We start from the raw sequence: 22382 nt of genomic DNA on the forward strand, positions 1-22382 counted from the left end.
TTAGGCTGGAAAGCTGACTGTCTACTTCTTCTCTTTGGTGGGGTTTGGTCCTTAAGGTTAAGGTTTTAAAGTATTCCAGCTTGATGCTTTGCATGTATGCGCCTGTTTCTATCAGAAAATGTCTCGCTCGTGTTTTTTCCATGTTTCACGTAAAAAAGAAAGAAAGTGGGTCTTGCTATTCTCACTTTTGGAGGTGGGGAGAGATCCAGACTTTTATTCTCCTCCCACTTCTTTGCTGCTTCTTTTTACCTTTAATGTACCGAAAACATTGGTGCGCGGCCATCGCTACAATGCCCTCTCAGACCGTCGCACCTCTCCCAGAAGCAAAGCCTTGAGGGAGGCTTATGGAACTAAAGTTTTTAGCATGCAGTTCTCTGATTGCATTCGTTTTTGTTTTAAATAATTTCTGTTTGACGCAACTGATAAGGACGTTATTGGTTAATTCTCAACGCCTCACTCCAAAAGGTATAGCCTCTCCACCTTTCTGGGGTAGTCTGCATTGCTGAAAATAATGAACTCTTCAAAGCATTATAAAGATATTCACAGCTTGTAAAGGTAAGTGAGGGGGTCTCAAAGGATGGTACATGAGATAGACGATAGATAGAAGTGATGCCCTAAATGACTTGATGAGATGGTACAAGCTGAGATGACATGCTGGCTAGCTGTATAGATGGCTATCTACAGTAAAGCCGGGGCGGGAGGTGGGAGTGAGGTGGGGAAGGGTGAGGGGAGGTTGGAAATGTTGAGTATTGCACAGGGTTTGACAAAATGCTGTGTGGTCAATATAGCATCCTTGTCCCCTGCATAGCTCTCCAGTTCTAAATTGGTCCATAGTAACTAGAACTGCTTGTGCTATGCTTCCTTCGGCAGTGCAGTAGAAGGGAATGGCAGTATTATTACAATATCACTACGGAATAAATTGATTGCTATCCACTGAGAAAACTACATTTCTAAGCACACACGGCAGTCACAGTGATACACAGAGCAGTCTTTCAAGACTCTTATGGAATGACTAATAGCTTCATAATAGTGCCATTTACTACATAATAACATTGAAAACATTTAAAAACTCCTCCTGAAACGAGCATCTAGTATACAGAAGAGGTTGCTTCAGTTTTCTAGAACTTGTTCTTTGTTTTCACTTTTTTTTTTTTAAAGGACAAATTAAAACTTAAGTATAAATAGTATATAAAAGGTCACTAGCTGTTCTCTTTTGGCTTACTTTGAAGTGCATTTAGAACTATGGCTAAACTTTGTCATCTTCTGATGGGATTACAATACTGTCTGTTTACCATGAAACTATTTCGTATAATAAACTCACACGGCTGTGTCTAAAAAATATTCTGCATTCCTTCTAATCTGAGTTAGTATAATAAAATATTTTGTTACAAAGTCTAATGTGCAAACTCATTATAATGTGAAATTGTGGATGGAATTCACAGTATGCAAATTTTGTATAAAGGTGATAACGGAGAGCTACTCATGTTTTCATGGCAGCGTTTCTCTACTGCTGCGTCTCCCCCCTCCCTTCCCTCCCTCCCTGAACAACCTCTGCAATGGTCTGTCTTTGTATGTTAGATGAAACCGTTGCCTCCCATGGAACTGCTTCCTCAACTTTCCATCTAAAGCCACTTCAGTCTGTTACGTGTTTGCTTTGGAATATATACAAAAAAATCATATCCTGGCTTCTGGCTACATCTCCTTGAGGTCAGCCACGGAGCTGCTCAGATCATGCTAAGTTGCCTGTGCAAGAAGTCTACCCAATTGGATTTGCCCCTCCAAGATTCACTGTGGACGCGTCGCGTGTTTTTAGGATGGTCCAGTTGAAAGCTCAGATTTAAGTTGTCCTTTAAGATGTCAGTGTTACACTACTAGTGCCTTACAAGTTGGAATTTTTGTTTTGTTTTTTTTTTTCTGGAATGCAGACGATACAATAGTTACCTTATAATATATTATCAGCTCTCCTATATCTCAGTCAATGTACATAATTTAAAATAGAACATCTTATTAAAAACATCTAGATATACACAGATTAGGAAACGCTTACAACATACAAATGCACAAACTAGAAATAAATTCTCAGCATACTGGTGTATATATACAACTGTGTGATACAATAAATAATTTCTGTCATGCTCTATCTACACATCATATTGCTTAAAAGAAGAGTAGATTTTGAGGGGGGCAGTGGTGAAATGAAGCTCCTTTAGAGGGCTCTCTACATTTAAATTTGTGCAAATTAAAATGGGAATTTAAAAGTACAACTGATCTGTGTCAGGAACACATGGCTGGAAACGAAAGGACCCATATTACTGAGGTATTTACAGATACTGGCTAAAGAGCACTATGTGGGCAAATGCAGAAAGGCTTCTTCTTCTTCTTCATAATTTACTTTAATTTGATTTCATTTACTTCTTGACTGCCAGCATGGCATCTACCTCCTCCTCGGGCTGTAAGGTGTGCCACTGTGCAATGGGCCGCCGGGGGTTGGCCAACATGTCTGACCAATGCCGCAGCTCAGCTCCGGTGCTGTTGTAGCCCACAAAGACTTTCCCGATGGCATCGTTCTTGCCAATCTTGTCATAGTCCAAAACAGTCACAACAATTTGCACTTTCTACAATGAGACAGAGAAAGACCAGTGAGAACGACAGGAAGGGGAAGGTGGGCGGGGATGAATCTTGGGATGGACAACAACAAGAGCCTTCATGAAGAGGGTAAGTATGTGACAGCCGAGCAGGTTCACCCAGTGAGAACTAAATTCAAACTTTTGTCTTTGGTTCTTTTGAGCCTTACATATAAAATTAAGTTCACAGCCTCCCTGTTAACTTGAAACATGCCCCCTTGCACTGAAGAGCTTCACGTGGTAATTGAGGTTCATTTTTTTTCCTTTGACAGATAACAGCTTAGTTAGACTGCTGGAATTCTGTAGGGCTACAATGGAGATGTTAAGGTAATCTAATTAAAAAGAAGTGCAATTTAACACATAATTATTGTTAAAGTAAATAACTTAGCAATTAAAATTCAGAAACAGTTCTACCCCAACCCAACATCATACTCTCCGTTAATTCCTTTTCTAGTTTTAAACAGCTCTCACCCAGCCATCCAGCATGCTAATCAGTTATTTGTTTTCAGGTAAATTCAGAAGATAGCCCTTAGCTACTTCATACACACACTCATCTCTGTGTGAGTATATGCATGTGCACATATATATATATATATTTATAAAGGAGATTGGAAAGCAGGCTGCATACTCAGGGGAGCTGGAAAGAACTATAAAGCCCACTGTTTCAGGGCTCTGACACACCAGTGCTGCCCGTGGCTGAGCCAACGTTCGAGTGCCACTTCTGCTGTAGCAATGGTGACCTCTGGTAAAGAGGGTTAAACTATTCCCACAAAGTCTGCACAAGCCCATCTGTCACAGCTCATAGACAATTTTCCATTCACTTAGACTGTGGCACACTGGGAGGTGATGTTCCAGCCAGGCATTTGTGTGTGCATTCGCGTGCACGTGCTCATTCCTCTCCAGGTCGTTAATATTTGTCGAAAGAGCACAGCTTTCCTTCAGTGGAGTGGTGTTCTTCCCCAACAGCACTCAAGATGTTTACAGCCCTGGGCTGGTTTTACTAATTGTAAATGCTTCTCCTTAGAGAGCTTTCTTTTTAAAAGTGAACATACAGTTCTTTTCCTGATTCTTCTCTATCCCATGATAAATGCACATGATTTCTTATTGCAATGTGAGTTTCCTGAATTGGAAGAAGAAATGTCCTGAAACACATTTCTGCCATAAAAATCTTTCGTTCTCAATTAAAATGGAAGGCTTTAAATACATATATAATCTGAATTTCGTACTAGAACGATTAATTTTAGTGCTTGCAATAGGAAGTAACAGCCTCCTTTAAGCATATCTGCAAGACCAGGCTCATGAAGTCTATTTTATAGAGTTTCCTTCCCTTACAAGATTGCACAATTCACTGAGCCAGAGAAGGAGATGATTCCAACAGGCACTAAAGTATTTATATAGTTGCTGATGACAAAAGTGTACATCAAACTCAAGACTCCCTCTCCCCAGAGCACTCACGATAAAAGACAATATCCTGAAGCAAGTATTTCTAGATGCCAAAATGATGTTTCAGTGTTGCTGTTTTGCAATACACTCATTTTTAATATTGATGGTCTCTCTCCAAATGAACATTTATGTTTTAGATGCATGGTACAATCACAGATATAAAAAACTAAGCGTGAGACTATTATTTTACAGTACAAAACAAAACTAGTGGCCTGCTCTACCTAGAAGCTTGGATTTTGCCGTCGGTTTTTTTTGGGTTTCTGTTGGGGTGTTAATCATAAGACAACGAGTACTGTAAACAAAAGACCCTCTTCTGTGCTTTATAAAGATGCAAGAACAGCTAGCTCAGATGATTAACTCTGAAATGATTTTCACCTTGTGGTCTCTGGCTTAAACCTATAGAGAAATGTGAGCATCTCTTTGCTTTTGTATTAAAGGAACAGCTGGACTGCAAAACCCAAGAGGTGCTAGTATAAAGCACCATCTCTGCTAAGAAATACTTTGATTAGCAGTTTCCTTGGCACGATTAATCATTCTTTGGACTGTAAGGGCCTGGAGATGTTGCTACCTATGGAGGCAGTCTGTTCATGTGGCAAAACATGTGCTGGATCTGCCTGTAGCAACAGGATTTGACTTCCCAGTGGTGTTCTCCTAATACCCTAAAGACATCACTTTCTCTCCCTCAAGAGCCAGAATCCATTAGTCACTATTAAGTTGTTGAAAATGCTAATGTTTGGTCCATTTAAAATTGCACAATGTACTGCTACTGAGCTCCTTTCCCTCCATGAGCACTCATCTTCACTCTCCAACCATCAAGAAACTAGTATAATTGGGGATTTTTTGATGGTGAAAGTTTGCTTAATGACTTTTACATGAATTACCCAAAAGTTGCAGTGCTTCTTACCACATTAAGTCCAAACAACATTTAAAATGTGTTTTTCTAATGATAAAATCGCTATAGTAACCATAATGCAATAACTCCTAAATATCATCTTTCATAACTAAATCCAAAATACATTGGCATGTGACCAAAGTCCATAATTACAGATTTTGAGGCTGAAGTAAATAGCTATAGTACACTGAAGCAAATTGCTATAAAAGTCATTCTAATACTAAACTCCTCCCCCCGCCCCAATTCAAACAGCTAAACCACAATGCTTTTTAAAGGGCCTATATCCATCTTGCAAAACTGACTTAGGGTAAAAAAGCAAAATGGCCAGGTACCTACAGAATGCACCAAACCATGCCAAAGCTCAGATCTGAAAACTTGGAGAGGCCCATTCCAGTTCTCTGGCCCTGTCGCTGCCTAAATTGCCAGAGAGGCTTGATTTGATTCATCTTTTTTTGCCTCTGGGTCTTTGATGTTTGCTATGAGATCTTACACAAGTGCACTGACTGAGTTTCATTAAAATCAATGGGAATTAGGCCCCACTAGATTTCCTACTTTTTGATTCCTACAGTCCATAGACACCTGTACATGCTCTGGGGCATGATGAAACTCTAAATGGGCCGGTCATGCATCCTAATAACCATTCCTACTGTCTCACCTTGTCTAGTTTTATTATCTTTGTTGGTAACAAGCCAATAAATCCAAGCACACAGCTTTAGTTGATATGTAAGCCTTGGCTCCCGGGCTTCTCTCCAGTACAGTTGCTACTAAAATCCCCCAAACCTGTACCATGCTCTCACCTAATCAAGATGAGGCTCCCAATTTGTCCCAGGCCATTTAAACTACAAGCAGCATGGCACCTACCTTATAGCTAGACCTCTCTTACAAGCCACAAAAGGATGTATTCCCAAACTACTTATGGTCATTCGAACTGGTAGGCCCTTGAAAGCACTTTCCACACTCAGCCCAATCCACAAAAGCTACCGTCTTGCTTAACATCTGCACGGTCACAGGGCTCCATAGGGAGGTGGGAAGCCAGCATGCAGTTCTCTTCCCTTCTGAGGATATTTAAAACAATAAATCTTCCCTGCCAATGAATGCTCTGACAAGTGAGCAAAATAATTAGTTTAACACTAATTGTTAAGTCTCTAAAAAACAGGAGGAGGCCTGTCCCAGCTGATCTTTGTGTGGTTTACATTCACCTAGAACAGACTAGAGACCCAAGTCTCTCCCTTTCCAAGTGAGCCACCCAACTAACAGATGATACAATGCCCTGTGGCCACTAATATTATTTATGCAGAAATGAGTGTTGCACTCCCAACACAAGCCAGAGGCAGAAGTGACAAAAGTACCTGCTTATGACAATGGAGGTATGTGTTTAAATTAACTTAGGGAGGAAGGTGAATTGGATGCAGGTTTCCCACATGCCTCCTGAGACGGTTAAGAGTTTATCTCTTGTGAGGAAAGGCTAGTCAATACCAGAAGTTAAAACTCACTCTCAGGAATGAGAGATGATTTGCCTCTCAGTAGGTAAACTGAGTCCCTGAAAAAGAAAAAAAAGCCTTGTCCTGGTAGTTCCCACTGCTAATGTAGGTGACTTCCAGCTCACTGTGCTGACTTCTGAGCCTCCTAATTTTAGGGACTGAACTCTCCGGGAGCAGCACCCGGATAACTGCTGTAGCTCCCCTGAAGCGCCAAGAGAAGCGCTACGGCAGTACTGAACCCCAACACTCAAAAAGGTCCTTTTCCAAGAGACGTAGGAATCACTGAAAAAGTTTTCATGGCAGGGTGGATAACTGGAAAAAAGCTGTGATCAAATTACTACGTGTTTTACGTAAGAGGGAGATGCTGCAATGCCTTCAACCAACAGAACCAATTAATGCAGAAGGAGCACAAATTTGACCGATGATGCCAATTTATTATTTCAAATAATTTGGGGGAAAAAATGCTATAAATGCCTCTTCTTTTATTCCTATACTTTTTTGCTGGCACATTCCTTTGCCTTTTCCCCATGGGGTGTGTTTTTTTTTCAGAATCATTTCTGTTAACAGAAAATGTCAGTTATCCATTTCTCACTGATGAAGCAAAGCTTCAGAAGTACTGTGCGTTTTATCATCTCCTTCTTGAAGCAGTCACACTCATCTCATATAGCACAGGGCTGGCACCTAGGTGCTAATGAAGGCACGCACACGTGATAATTAACAAGATTCCTGTTAAATATTTATAAGGGCTGAGAAATGGAATGCAGAGGGAAGCCAGAACACTGTTTGACATTACCTGAATTTGCTCGAATGGTACTTCAAAGCTGAAAGACTCGTTGTAGTAGGGATTCAGAGTGTTCTTTTTAATCGTAGTCTTTTTCTTCTTCAGCCTCTTACCATTCTGCATCAGATGGATCTTCACATAGGGATCTAAATAATCAAGAAGCAGAGTTAAGAAGGGTAGTTCAGTGTGTTTTCTACAGAGTTGATTAAAAAAGAAAATCCCTTAGCAACAAACAGCTTGTATTTAAACTAAGTCCTAATTTCCACTACAGAAAAACTCCTGTACGATTGTGAAGTGTTCCTGGCGGAAAAAGGTACAAAATATTCATTCCATTACCTCCTTAGTATTGAGAATGAGGGGTAAATTCCCACCTAACTTTGTTCCACATAGCTCGTCCACCCATCCTGGAAATGTTTTTATTTTGACGTTATTTATTTACTGCAACCATTTCTTAGCAATGGGGCTATGGAGTGGTTTTCTGAGGAGTCATGAGCATTGCTGAATGCACACATGGTAGGCACAGGGCTCAGCTGGGCAGCAAATCTTCACATCACTCCTTGGACTGGAGCTGCACTGAGGTTTTCCTGTCCTCTTACCTCCCTGACAGCCTGCGACTGACAGTGGGGTGTCTGTGGGTCTGGCACAAGGGCAGACTGTGTGGCAGGAAGGGACCTGGCCCCTTATACACCAGTCCTCTACCTTAGTGCTACATGCAGCTACAGTAAGGTATGGACCATGGTATTAGTGTAAATCATTAATCATTTTTGTGGTTCTCCACTGAATTCCCAGTGTTATTATGTATAACTTCTGATGGTGAGGTAACAGAAGTGATTTAGCATTCAGGTATTCCTCATGCCAGACAAACTCTCATTGCTGTTAATGCCAAAAAGTGGTACTTTTTGTTATAGTTTCAGTGGAAATGTTGCCTCCTTAAAACAATGGCACTGTCACTCCTTAATCTGTTACAAAAGCCATGTTACCACCTAGAGAATGATATAGCAGATCTTCCATGGTAGCGTTAACTAGCAGTACCTTTACCTGAGCTCACTTATTTGTCTGTTTAGGCCTACCGCGAAGCACCATTTGAAGCATCTCAAGCTCATCCTTTTCAACAACCTGCACGGTGCTGTCACCAAAATTTGGGGAGGTACTCTCTTAGCTTTAAGCAGCTGAACTGTGATGTAAGTCAAGGGAAGCCTTTCCTCTGGTGGGCTGACAGGAACTACAAAAATGCCAGCCAGCTATAAATTAAGCATAGATTAATAGGACCTGAAGACAAACTACCAAAGGAAAAGGCTTCTTCTTTCCTTCCTGAGAAAAGGATGGAGCCACAGAAGAAAGACAAATAAACACTGAAATTAGACATTATCATTATATGCAAGCCATGATTTTTGGCTCTGCAATGAAATTTATCTTCAGAATATCTAAGAGTAATTACCTTTGCTACAACTTACTGTGGAAGACCTAGGAGTTTGGGACAGTGAAGTTACTAAAATATCACTTTCTACAGTACCTCTGAAGGGAGCATAATTTTGATAATGGACTCTTCAAGCCAGCAGACAAGGCTATAGTAAGATCCAATGGCTGTGAGAAGAAACTAGACAAATTCTAAGAAATAGGATGTACTTCAATAGTGAGGCTGAAACAGCTGGAATAGCTGTCATGAACTCTCTGTTACAGAGGGTTAAGATTCCTTCTCCCTCAAAAGACTCAAGTTCAAACAGAAATTAAAACTGGGTAGGTTTATCCTCGAGGCTAGACAGGGGATTGCAGGGGTTCCTTTTGGCTGCACAATATATGAATTAAGAACTATCATGTGAAGAACAGAAATGCTAGCAAAAAGCCAAGAGAGGTCTATTTCTTTTTTCAATGCTAAGTTCAACATCACTGCACACAGGGTTTTGAAGGCAGAAAACAAGCCAATCTGGACTCCTTCAATGTTACTTGATACTTCAGAAAAGCTCATCTACCTCATTACTTCTGCTAAGGCTCCATGCTGAATGCACAATTTTTGTGCCAAATGCACAAAAATGATGTTTTAGCTAATATACAGTAAGAAAGTTCAGTAGTTGAGGAGCCAGTGGTAGAGTGTGAAGATATGGAAATGAGATAAGACGCTGTTAAAACATAATTCGAGTAACTAGAATGAGCTGGGAGGCTAAACAGTACAGTAACACATTATTATTAAGGGGATTAGAGCTGAAGAATTATATTAAAATAAATGCAGTTGATATAAACTAATCCTTTACTGTGCTTGTGCACAGACAATATATACAGGTTCGAAGATTATTCATATGCTCATAAGGGACTGTACAATAATGATTTATTTTACAATGCAGATATGTTCCTATCTTGATAAACATTCCATATTTTGGAGAAAAATGTAGTTAACCTAGAATTCCTGTGCATGTGAATGCTTGGGGTCCATGAGTATGTTCACATGAAATGATTTTCTTCTATTGACTTTCTAGAGTTTCTATCTTCATGCTAGTATTAGAGGAAAATCTGATCACAGATAACTCATGGCCACGGGAGAAGTCCCAGAAGGTAGGTTTCTGTGATTTCTCTTTCATTCCCTGATCAGCTGCTTCAGTTTTGTCTGCCTGGGGATTGAGTTAGGCTCAGACAAGTGCCAGTTGTTTCCTAGGAAAGACTCAAGTGGTACCACATTGTCACTGTAGTGCAGACCTGTCAGTGGCAGGGAGTGCAGAAGGGGGCATCACGTGTGATCTGACTGCATCCAATGGTGAAATTGTCACACTAATCCAAACCGAATGCCACCTAACTGAAATCATGTTCCTCCTCTAGTTTCAGAGGAAAGTACTAAATAAGTTTACTCATCACATAAACATTTCAAATCTGGATGGGGTGCCCAGCTCAAGTAAGTGGACAGGCTGTTAGAGATTTTAACTGAGCTTTTTCTCCTTAGGTTGTACATCCACTTCCTATTTCTTTAAATATCCTGGTCTTATTACCTAGTTCTCCTCTATCTACATCTCATATACAAGCCCCTTTCTCTCCTTCCCTCCCCCAGTGCATTATCTTCCCTATCCCACGACGTTATCCCTAACTTCCTCAACTCTCCAATAATCTATTTGCTTGCACAGACAACCTGATACCTAGGCACAGACTTGCAGCTTCATGAATAAATCTCTGAAAAAGACATTTCCACCAAATAATAGAAGCTGAACTTCTTGGAGTCAATTATTAGAAGAAGAGAGGATAATCAAAAGGAAGCTGAACCTCTGGGAAGTGCCAGTCTCCAGTGATTTTTTCTGAGATAAGGTTTAGTGCTAATGAAAACATCTCTCTACTTGCAACATAACCTTAGTGCTGGCACCATTACTCATGCTGAGTAATACTTTAATATGTAAATAGTCTCACTGAAGAAGTGAGACTAGTGAAGATGAGAGAATTGATATTACAGCCCAGTAATGATAAATTGTCTGTTAAGTGCATAGCCTGGGCATAAAGGGCAGAATTGACTAAGTGGAAACATCTACATCTGATGCCAATGAAAATAAATAAGCATTTCTCTTTATGTGCTCTGGATAGTTATCTCGTTCCAGAGTAAATAGCTGTCTTTGGTCAAATAAATTGCACCCCAAAACATTTCTCTCCGCTGAGAGAAGACAGCCTATTCACTTTCATGTAAACAGTGACACTGAAGAAATTTCAGGTTAGAAGAGGTGAATATCACTCTGGTTCGGACTCCAGTTTTACTCCTTTCAAATTAATAAGGATGTAGGTCCACATCACATCCACAGATATCTGTGGATGGACCATACTCATCTGTCTCGAAGAAGGGATGTTACACCCAGAGCACTACAGATATCCTTCTGCTGAAGGGGACAGAATGGCTGCATGTCTCTTGCTTAATAATTCATTTTATGCAATGTGTGGGATTAAATAAAATTCTGCTATTTATTCCCTCATTAACAGTCTACCCATGAATGCTAAAGAGATGTAAAATTCATAACTAATTGTGCATTGTAGATTTCACAGCAATGTCTCAAGAGAGGCTAGCTGAACAGCTTTTAAAGCACTGGGGGACCAGCTGACACATTTTGCTTTCCTGAACTTTGCAGTAAGATGCCAATACAGTATTTAAAAGCTGACTGCAATGGTATGTAATGTCAGCTGAAGACTTCTGGAGTCGTTTGGACCATGAGGCGTGTACATACAATTAGAACCCTCTTAAAATAACGGCTAGTTCATTATCATCATGTTGTAGACAAGACGTACTTCATTATGAGAGGTTTCCCTTAAGTTTAAGCAAACTTAATGGCTGAAAAAAATACTACACTTTAAAGAAGAAAATTGTGGCTAATATCTGAGGAAAAGGTGAAACTTGAGGAGGGCTATTTGTCAGTGGATTTCACGATTAAAAATTTGTTATAGGGGTCAGTAGTTACTGAAAAATCATCTTCCACCAAGGCAGGACAGAATTCAGCACACATGGATGCAACTGTATGGATCTTCGGCGGAAAAATGTCAACAACATACCCAGCTTGGGATGTTTTTGCTTCAATGGTATATTCTCAGTGAAAGCATAAGGATGGTTCCCATCTTTGTTAAATATTTTTAAGGCTTCTGTAATCTAATACAAATGGGAAAATAAAGCACCTATAGAAGCGGACAGATTTGAAAAACGCTACAGGGATAACACTGGAATTGATTGGGTGTGCAATTACAGTCCTGAGCCTGCAGGTGGGGGGAGTCTAAGGGTTTAAAGAAAAATATCCCACACAGCTCTATGCTATGCCATCAGAGAAAAACCTTGACAAGCCTCGAGTAAGCCTAACATGATTAGTAAGAAAAAAATAGAGCCAGAACAAAATAGTCATAGATTTAGCTGAATAAAATTTCGTATGACAAAACACTATAATAAGATGTTCTCAACTGAAATGTAGAAACTGAGAAGAAACATGGTGCCAGAATTACCTACAGCTGTATTTTTTGTCTTCAAAACATTCAGGATAACTGGGTGCTAATTAACACATCTTTTTCCCCACCAGAAGTAAAATTAATGGCAAACTCGTGTCAAAGTGCACATCACTGACATTTAGAGCAAAGGTGCCAGCAGACAGCAATTTCCATTTTGGGAAGCCAAACAAATTCCTGAAGAGCTCGGAAATTGAACCAAGAAGTAAAGAAAATCAGGATTGGAAATGTAGCCTTATAAATGACTCTGAAAATGTGGTTAGGACAGAGGTGACTTGGAGGGTGGATCATTTGTTCCATGCTAAAGAGTGATCATCACTCTCATCCTGCAACAAGGCAGCAGGTTGAAAAGCTGAGGAAAGGCCAAGCCAGAGGCTTAGACAAGAACTGGAGCAGTGCTAGATCTAATATTGCACCCTTAACCTGTTCCCATTCTATGCAAGCACCCTTCAGATGAAACTTTTTTGGCTCACAGGAGTGGGCAGCAGAGAGAATAGCAATTTTTAGAGCAAACAAATTTCTTCTCTGTAGAGCCAGACGAGGGCCAGCAGCATCAGCAATACGTGCATACCTGTTTCTGCCTTTGGAGAGCAACAGCAGCACTTGCCAGAGCTGTGCTGTGGAAAGTGGTGGGGCTCCAGGAGCAGAATAAAATGGGATGAACTTTCCTGGAAATTCCCACAGATCTGCTGGTTTTTCCCAAGGCCCGTGGGACGTGCTCCCTCTGTTGTCACACAAATCCTTTTCTCCCAAGAGGGGGATGATTCACACGATGCCTGTGGTGGCCGGGCAACGGATAATTTGCCCTGACTTTTTTTTCTTCCATTTATTCATGTATGAATGAGAGGAGATAATGGAACGTCTCTGAAATAATAAGTTTAGAGTGATATTGTGCCTGCATTGTCTAAACTAGTAGTTTTCAGATGAATGGAAAGCTTCAACAGGAAGGAAAGTCAGAGGGGTAAAAAAGTCTTATCTGGGGAAGAAATGGAATAAGGTACAGTTACTAAGAAGGAGCACAAATGCATTGGTACATTCTAGATTACATTAAAAATATAGTTCACAATCATTGGCATAAGCTGTTGGGCCTTCTATCTTCCTCCACAAACAAGCAAATCAAAGTTGGAATGTCATTTTTAAAGAGCAGATGATGTCTCAATGAAAACATTGGAAAACACTTTCATTAGAAGCAATTCTTATGGCCTAAATGTAGGGTTTGTGGTTTGTTTGGTGCTTTTTTTTTCTTATCACATTTCCTTGAAAACAGGATTGTTGATTTTTTTTTAAAGTTTATTTGCTACATAATGTCCAGTCCCCTGCTAATGTTCATATTTAGCTACTTGGGACCTCATCATAGTTTCCATAACCCCACCGGGCTGTAGATTACTTGATGTTATGGGCCAAATTTTTCGCTGTAGGCTGTACCTGATCAATACACAAGGGAAAGATGGGTAGCAAAAGTATTTGCTGTAGATTCCTGTGTAGTGTCTAATCCAGTCCGGACCACAGCAAAACACTTTTCAAAATCATTTTAATAAACACTCTGAGGACTGAGCAGTGTTCCTGGGAGATTCTCCCAACACCATCCAGTAGAGTACTGGCCATGGATGCAGCTGAGAAATCCTAAGCTGCCCAGATGGGCTGCCAGAGTGGCCCCTCATAGCTACAAACTTAGTTAAAAAGACACATTAACACTTGGTAGTGTCTACCTAATGCCCCATGGGTAAACTGCTCCAGACACAGCATAGACACAAATGAGTACACTCCTCATCAGGCCTCATCGAGCCCTCTCTTGTTCGTATTACATATCATAAATGACTTTGGATTACGTATTTCCATCAGTATCTTTAAAAGAAGCTGCTGTAAGGCAGGGTAAGTTATAAATGAAAACATTTGTAACTTCATGTTCAATAACACGAGACATATAGGAATAATGGAGTCCAATAATCCATTTATAATGGGGAAGAAGGGGTTGAGATTCCTAAGAACTAATGACAGTCTGCCTGTAACAAAGTTAGTTAAACAGAGAGTATAGCAAAGTACTCTCAAAATAACAACTCTTCACTGTTTTGCAGTTAGGTGAACCTGATGTTGCTATTGAAATGCTAGATACAAAGAACCAGGGAGCCTTGGGAAGAAGAAGGTGCTGTAAAATTGACAGTGAGCCAACGATTCCCTCACCTGAGGATCCCAAACTCAGGTTGCTAGAGTTGATAGTGAAAACAGAAATGCTCACAATGGCCTAAAGGCTATTCATCCAATTGCACCCACAGTGCTTCCAACTGGAACATAACAACAAATGTTACAGCACCAGATGGAGAAAGTAGCAGAAAACTGAAGAAAACAGAAGCAGCCAAAACTCTTGTTTAAAAACAGCAGAAATTAGTGCTCATGAGCTTATGATTAAGTTTGCTGCCAGAACAAGGGCAGCTGATCTGTCTCTCTTGCATCCAAGCATTTCATTTCAGAGCAGTTACACACAGGCAAAACAAGCAGTTTTTATAAAGTGCATCAAATGTGGGTTGAACCAACAGGAAAATGCACCTTGAGTTTTGGCTGTGGGTAAACACAGAATACTCTTGGGGTGAAGCAAAGCAACTCAACCAAGCACTTCATAAATGTGATTACATGGAAACTACGAGCATCAAAGCAATAAAACTTGCTCTCCTGTACTGGCACCAAAAGAGGAGGAACTGACTGCTGATGAAGCTTGAATGCAATTAGAAGAGGGAAAGCCAGGATGGTATTTTAAAACTTCAACGTACTGGTGAAGTGCACCTGCAATCTTACATAACAAATAGAGAAATTAAAAAGCATATTGTACTATGTCATACTTGTATACAAATAGCAAGACTACAATGGCAACTCAGGGAGGCATTAACATTGAGATGTGGAAAGGTATTAACTATTAAGCTGCTTATAGAGGCAGACCCTCCAGTACAGGAATTCAGACAGAAACGAAAACAAAGTGGCAATACTTCAGGCAGCAAATTCTGGCAGACAGCTGAGGTTGAATTTATGTAATGGCTTTTGATGATATATAGAAAAAAAATAATTAAATTTATATTTATTAAATTGGTGGTACTGAAAATACTGAAAGATAATGCACAGAGGCTTAGAGAGATTCAAAATATTGTCCTCAAGTGAACTGGGGAGGAGGGTGGGGGGAATATGCATTGACTGAGGAATAATGACAGGCAAAAGAGTGGAGAGAGCAGCAGCAGCACATAATACAGAAAACCCAAAACAACCCAAGGTTAAAGAGCAGACTATGTGGGATGTTTTAGCAGGAAACAACAGGAGCTAGGTACATAATGATGTATTGCAGCAGATTGTTAGTGAGTACCTTCAAGTGCTACAGATCTGAGCTGGCTAACAAGGCCATGCAGAGAGGGGTAGCAACATTTGGGGAACCGCCCAACAGAACCGCCTTACCTTACTCTGAGGTACATGCTGCCAAGTGGAGGCCACAATTCAAAAATCAGTCTGAAAAGATGAGCACGTGAGGAACATCGGGTGGCAAAGGCTGGAATGTGGAAAGGCTAAACACCTGGGTCGGCAGCTGCCTCTACATAGCTGGAAAAAGTGTGACGGAGGGGAATCACACTGCATCTCTTCAAGTCTCCCCTGTTTTCCTAAAGCTTTGCCAGCTTAGGGTGGTTTTGGCTTTATCTATTTTGTTTTATGAAAGAAACAAATTAAACACTGTATTTTTCTTCCCCCCCCTCTCTTGCTGATAAGTTAAAACAACTAATTGCAGATTTAAGAAATATTCTTCAGGCCTCTCTGTGGACTGAAGGGATCTGAAACTACAATTACCGTCTCTTGAGAGAGGGAGACAAGGTTACAGTATATGAAAAACAGGTTCTCAGTCTGCTCTGCTGAGAACCTTGGATTTTTTGGGCTTCTTTCAGTTACTCAGTGTAGTGAAATCCGGTGTCAGGTTTCCTTCTCTGAATGCCCTCACCCACTTTACCTGTATGATCATGATCTTTGGGTCTCTGCTCCTGTGGATATTTATGGCATGTAGCTATTTGCCTGCATCCTAGATGATAGTAGAAAGGCATCTACTTTAGGAATCCCAGTAGGTGATGCTGCTGGGTAGTGGTGTGACTATCAAGATTTTAGAGGGCTTGACTTAAAGAACCCCAGGGGGATCTACAAATTCTGTTTAGTCAAGAATTTCTATTGGCATGGTTATGTTTCATTGTGCTTTCAGGCTTAAATAGCTGAGTTGACTGTCCTGAGCAAAATGACTGTGCTACACAGAGACGAGGGCAAGGACAGACACCCAAAAATAACTGGAAGAGTGAAATGTAGTCCCTGTCACGTAGTGAAAAGCTGTGCTCATAGAGAGAACTGACTGAGGGGAAGGAATGACAGTGAGAAGGAAGTACAGATGAGACCTATTAAAGAAGAATATTTTGCCATGGCCAAGCACTGAGACGCCTTTACTTAGGATAAATGTTATGGAGACTGTGGTTCAGCAGGGAACAACCTGCCATGAAAAACAGTTGTCATAATTTTTTTCCCCTTCATAAACCACTGACTGATAATAAATATATTCCCTTTGCCCCTGAACACCAACCCACTGCAACCCATCAGCTGTGAGGCAAAACAAGTCCTATTCTTAAACCGCACTGAGGATACATAAGAGTTCCAATATTACAGGGTAATAAAGAAAACCACATCAGACCGAGTGCCAGTATTCATTCCAAGCAATTACTCAACCCTGAAACACAGAGAAACACTATCAAAACCAAAACCTGGTGTAACTAGTGTATTACAACTTACTGTAGCAAGGATATACATTTTGTGCTATGGGCTCTTTATGTCAACATTGACACAGTAAGGTTTTATAGCCTGACTGCACATCAGCACGATACTACTGTGTTGTGATTGTCTTTGTATGGAAAAAAACTAATATACTCTGCTAAAGGATAATCTGCATCCCCTCCCACAGAGTTAGAAGCAACATGCTCAAAAGAAGACAAAGGCCATGATAAAGAATGCCTCATATCAAAACCACTGAACTATCTTATCGTTTACACATGAGAGGGTTTTTTTTTTCAAATGCAGCAAACCCAGTTGTGACTGTGTATTCCATACCCTGGCAGTCCAAAATAACTTTAGGTGAGTTGGGAGAAGCAGAGGATAGCAAAAATAGAAAAGCAAAGCAGAGGGATCTTTTATCTGCGTATGACAGAAAGGGTAGGAAACACCCAATTACCTTAGTCAATATAAATGAGTCACCAGAAAAATGCAAACCAATATACTGCAAAATAAATCCCATATTTTTAATAAAAATCTATTGCTGCTACCTTATAACCTGCTTTTCCGCTTCAGGTAAGCTTTCAGTCTTAGGCAACATGAAAGAGACATGGCTTTTGATTCAGATGATTAAACTAGAAATAGCCCTGAGAGCTAATACTGCAGGAATACTGCAGTACAGAGGGAATAAAAAAAACATATGGTCTTACAACATCAGTGACTACCAGTAAAGCAGCCTGATCCGAACTCTTTACAGCTGCCAAACCAACCCTAGTTATCAAGGTTGAGACTTATCTCAAGAGCATATCGAGACTTTCAAACTACAATTCGTTCATCAGTGGCTGCATATGGAGAGAGTCCATCAGCATCCGTTTTCATCTCAATTGTAAATAATACTCCTAGTGCTTTTTCTACCTGAGAAGTTAATATTTCTTTTAATATCAGTCCTCATTGTGTTAGATTCGAGCTTTAAGGGAAAAAAAGTAAATGGAAGGAGGGAGCCACATGATTGTAATCTTGCTTTTTTGCCTACAAAACATGCATTGAGAATTACTTGGAGAAAATACTTAAGAGCTCTCTTTGTGCCCCTCTCTCCTGTCCCCCAACACATCCAATGTCCATTTTTGGGAAAGTATTTGGGGTATTCCTATAGGTTATCTGTGGCACCTAATTTTAGTGTGACTCGTAGCGTGAAAGTCTTTACTGCCTCAACACATACATCACCAATCCCATATATGAAACCTAAAATAAGCCATTGCACGTTTGTTTATTGGGACACAGAGACCCAATGAAACCTTTCCCTACTCTCTGTTCAGAGCAAGGGCTAAGGACAAGCCCAGCTGATGTGCTTGCTGGTGGTGAGAAGACACCTGGAATACTACAAGGTAAGAATTGCATCTGCTCAGGGAGTGGAAGGGGCTATTCTGCATGGCATTTCTCAACATTGCTGGGAAACCTGTCTTTGTTTTGTATTCAATTTAATCACAGTAAAGAAAATAAGATCAAAAGCAGATTTTGTTGGGATGGTTAAAATCTCCATCTGAGTCTTGGTATGAGGAGTTACAATATAAGCTAAATTTATCAGCAGTTTGTACTGAGTTCAGCTAAGTTATATCTGTTTTTCAAAAATGACAGCTGAGTGAAAACCTTTTTTTGCAGTGTCACAAAAAACCCCTCAGTTTTGAAAAGCCTGAAGGTCAGATTTTCAACTCGGATACTTGCAGAGGAAAGGCTGGGAGGCTGCATGCCTCCTCGCATTCCTGTCGATTCCACATAATGAGAAGCAATGACCAGAAACTTCAGGCACATTTTTACTCAGACAAGAGTAACATCTAGATTATGTCCACTGAAGAGTTATACAAGTGCTGAAGTTCTAGGTAGAAAAGACAATTAACTTGTTTGTTTTCCCCAGATGAGTCACAAAAAAGAATAACACCAGGAAGTATTTAAAGACTAACATTCAAGGTAGACTAAAGAACAAGCGTTCAAGGCTAACAGCAACTGCAGCAAGAACGCTTTGCTGCCAACAACATTAGTCCTGCTATAAGACAAGAGGACAGACAACTTGACATTGGGTAAAAGATGGAAGTATTTCTGATAACATGGCCAATAGCTCATGCCCCAATGTACCCAAATTCTTCTTCAAATTGTCCCAGCTACTTAATGGCACAAATGGATATTTGACTGACATGCTCACCACTTACTGTACACCACTTTAGTTTAAAAAGCAGTCAGATGTGACACAACCTATCAGAACTCCAAAAGCACATGATAGTTTTCAGCTTGGATACCCTCAACAAATTTATACAGCAGATATCCAATTTAGTACAAAAGTGGTGAAGCAATCTGATCTTGTGCTTCACTGACAAACCAGATTGAATCTGGGCAGCTCGGTATATTTCTTCATGTTACTCCACTAAAACGAGATCTTGATGTAGAGTCAAGGCATCATGATCTGTAATAAAAGCAAATAACCCAGGAATCTGAAAAGCACGTATGAAATCAGAAATCCTTTGGCTCCTCAGAACCAAAAGTAGCAATATTTGAATATTACCTGAAGGGAGAAGGAAGATGATGACAGGAACGAAACTGGTAAGGGTTTTTATTTGGACTCTACAGACTGAAACCACAGTAAAGGGAAGGTGTCACCACTTCCAAGGTACTACTTGTGTATAATAAAGAATATAAATAATTTCAGTAAAACTTAGCTCAAAAAGAAACTAAGCTCTTTTCAAGCAATGTTTGCCAGATTTTATCCATTTTCAAAGGCAACTAACCCCTGTTAAAAATCACTGGTGAAGCAACCAGCTCCCCTGGAGTCTCAGGCTTCATTTTTCCTCTGTAAACTCCTAGTGAACACTTTCCTGCATTAGTCAGTAAATAGGTGACAACAGACCTCTTACTCTTTGCCTGTGAAGCACAGGCAAGACAGACACTGACCATCACCAAGAAATAATTCAGATTCCTTTTGTTTAATCTGCATGCCAGTAATGGCAATCAGCAAGCCATAATATTAGATTTGTGAATTTCAAAAAGAGAAAAGATTCTCCTGTCAGAAACGAAGATCACAAATGTTAAAAGGAATGACCTAAGGAGAATGGATGTTTTAATTAAAAAAGAAAAAAAAAGGCCAGATTTAGCAAACAATAAAGTTGACTTTCTATTACCCTCAGGATGGAGAGAGAGAGACAGAGTGAGCACCTCCAGTTTGCTTGCCATTAGCACAAAGGAAAACAATTGCAGGGCTTAGGGAGGATTTAGCTTTAACAAATGCTTATCACAAAGTCATGTCACTGCACACCATTGTTCTGTATTTGGAATGAAATTAAATTCCAGCTCCACGTTAACCTTTTCAAGACCCTTCTTGGTGGAGGAACTTAATCCTTTGGAGTTTGGCACGTCACCAGCAAAGGCCATTTCTAGACTTGGTGAGTTTGACAGACTATTACCTGAAGAGCACTTCATTAAAAGGCAAAAAAAGAAAAGAAAATCAGTTTTCTTCCATAATGGACAGTAGATATTTCAGAGCACTGAAAAGTTGAGTGTGCTGAATCAAACAGGTATGAAAAACAAAACAAAAGGGGAAATCCTCATTTTTTTTCAAGTCCCATAGCACGTTATTCCTCTGTGCTATACTTAATCCACTGACACTGTGACAGCATGATTTCAAGACATACACTAGTATAACAAAAATTTTACCACGATGGAGTAAGTGTTTTCCAAACTTACTGAAAAGTACGTTTTTTGATGTGATCAAGACAGACAGAGATGGATGCTCAGCTGGGTAACAGGGAAACAATTCTTTGCGTTACCATAAAGCAAGACAAAAGCAGTGATTTAGAGAGTATCGAAAGCAGAAATTTCAGCACATGTGGGGAAGCCCATTTTCTGGCCTTTATTAGTCTAAATCCAACAACTATCTTTGTTGGTCTCCGCAGGACTCTTTCCCTGCTGCATTCCAGGAGCCGGGAGGAGCCCTCTGGAAGTCAGACAAAATCTGCTGTCACTACCATATTAGGAATCAAACCAAGTAGCAAAAGGCCCTGGCTGAGCAAAGATAAATCAACAGGGAACGTGTTTGCCTTACAGCCAAATGAGTAAAGCAAAGTGACTGAGGAAACAAAATAAATAATAATTAGAAAACAAATCCTAAGCAGTAGGACTGACTGCTTCTTCATCTGTTCTTACTTTTATTGTGCTTCCTACTGAAGTGTAGCTCAAAAGCAGATTTGCAGATATGAGCAAACCCTCTTCTTTACATTTCTTTTTTGCTGCTGAGTGAAATAACCTGAAGATACATATCAATGGTAGGCTTCAAATGCTTTTAGCACATTATTTTTGGCTGGAAAGGCATCATTATACTGCAGCAGAGCCAGTGTAAATTGCTCTCGCTCTATTGACATAAATTTCAGTTTACAGCCAATATGGCCCTTCCACCAAGATTTCCCCTAATCATAGCTGCAATCACTCTTTCACTGGTGATCAGCCTTGCAATCCATAGGAAATCTCACCTGCTGAAGTATAAGCTTTGCTAATAATTCAGCTTTCAGTGTGTGGAAGCAGAACATAGGACTTGCTATTACACTTCTCTATTTGTACATGGATATATTTTAAGCAAACTTTATTAGAGAGGGTGTCTAAGATAAATTATGGTATTGGTGAAAGGATGCAATTTCATGTAGATGTGATTGAAATCTACAAATCTGGTATTTGCTGTGCATGAATGAGGGCCATGCTGTAAGGCACAGCAATACATAGCATGTAAAATTTGGGAAAGTCTTACTCCTATTGCATGGCATTTGGGAGTCCGCTACACTCCAAGTGTAATGAACTGCCCTGTAAAGGCTCTCCAAGCTCTGCTCTCAGCATTGCAGGTGCTGTGAGGTGATGGATGCTCACAAAATGCAGGTGCTCCAGATGCCACCCTAAAAGAGAGGATGGACCACTGGGGTTTGGTGCCTGGACCCATATACTGGCCCCACACACCTGGCAATTGGCCACAGCCCCTCCTGCAGCTGACACTGCAACCATTCCACCCTGTTTCACATTGCACAGGCACAGGCCCTGCTGCATGTCAGCATGCCCAACAAAATCAAGGTACACGTAAGGTCCGAGTTTCCATTCTGAAATTCAGGTTTCTGTTCTGAGCTTTGTTTTTAGCATCTGTTATTTCACAGAAAGAAAACAGTCTGGAGAGTTGCCAAGAAAAATAGAGATGGATACATTTTTGAGCAATAACAGTATTTCAGCCTTAGCAGCATTGCATGTCACTTGTGATGGTTGTCTTCAGTTGCAATGGGTAGGAAAGTGTCATGTTTTCTCTCCAGTAACGAATAATAGAACACGAGGAAATGGGTCTAAGTTGCGCCAGGGGAGGTTTAGATTGGACACTAGGAAGAACTTTTTCACTGAGAGGTTTTTTAAGCATTGGAACAGGCTGCCCGGGG

At 40.3% G+C, this 22382-nt stretch overlaps 1 protein-coding gene across 3 annotated transcripts in view; it reads right to left on the bottom strand.

Annotated features, from left to right (window-relative positions):
• Positions 1-1554: 1554 nt before the first annotated feature.
• The window catches only part of SYT1 (synaptotagmin 1), a 350831-nt gene continuing 330003 nt past the window's right edge, over positions 1555-22382 (bottom strand). For all 3 annotated transcript variants that reach the window (XM_061994205.1, XM_061994125.1, XM_061994045.1), the window contains 2 exons: positions 7234-7367; positions 1555-2615 (listed from right to left, as the gene is read on the bottom strand). In XM_061994205.1, the coding sequence (XP_061850189.1) occupies positions 2409-2615; positions 7234-7367 (341 nt within the window). In that variant the 3' untranslated portion in view covers positions 1555-2408. The remainder of the gene's footprint in view (positions 2616-7233; positions 7368-22382) is intronic.

The sequence above is a fragment of the Colius striatus genome, chromosome 1, assembly GCF_028858725.1.
Source record: "Colius striatus isolate bColStr4 chromosome 1, bColStr4.1.hap1, whole genome shotgun sequence".
Lineage (NCBI taxonomy): Eukaryota > Metazoa > Chordata > Aves > Coliiformes > Coliidae > Colius > Colius striatus.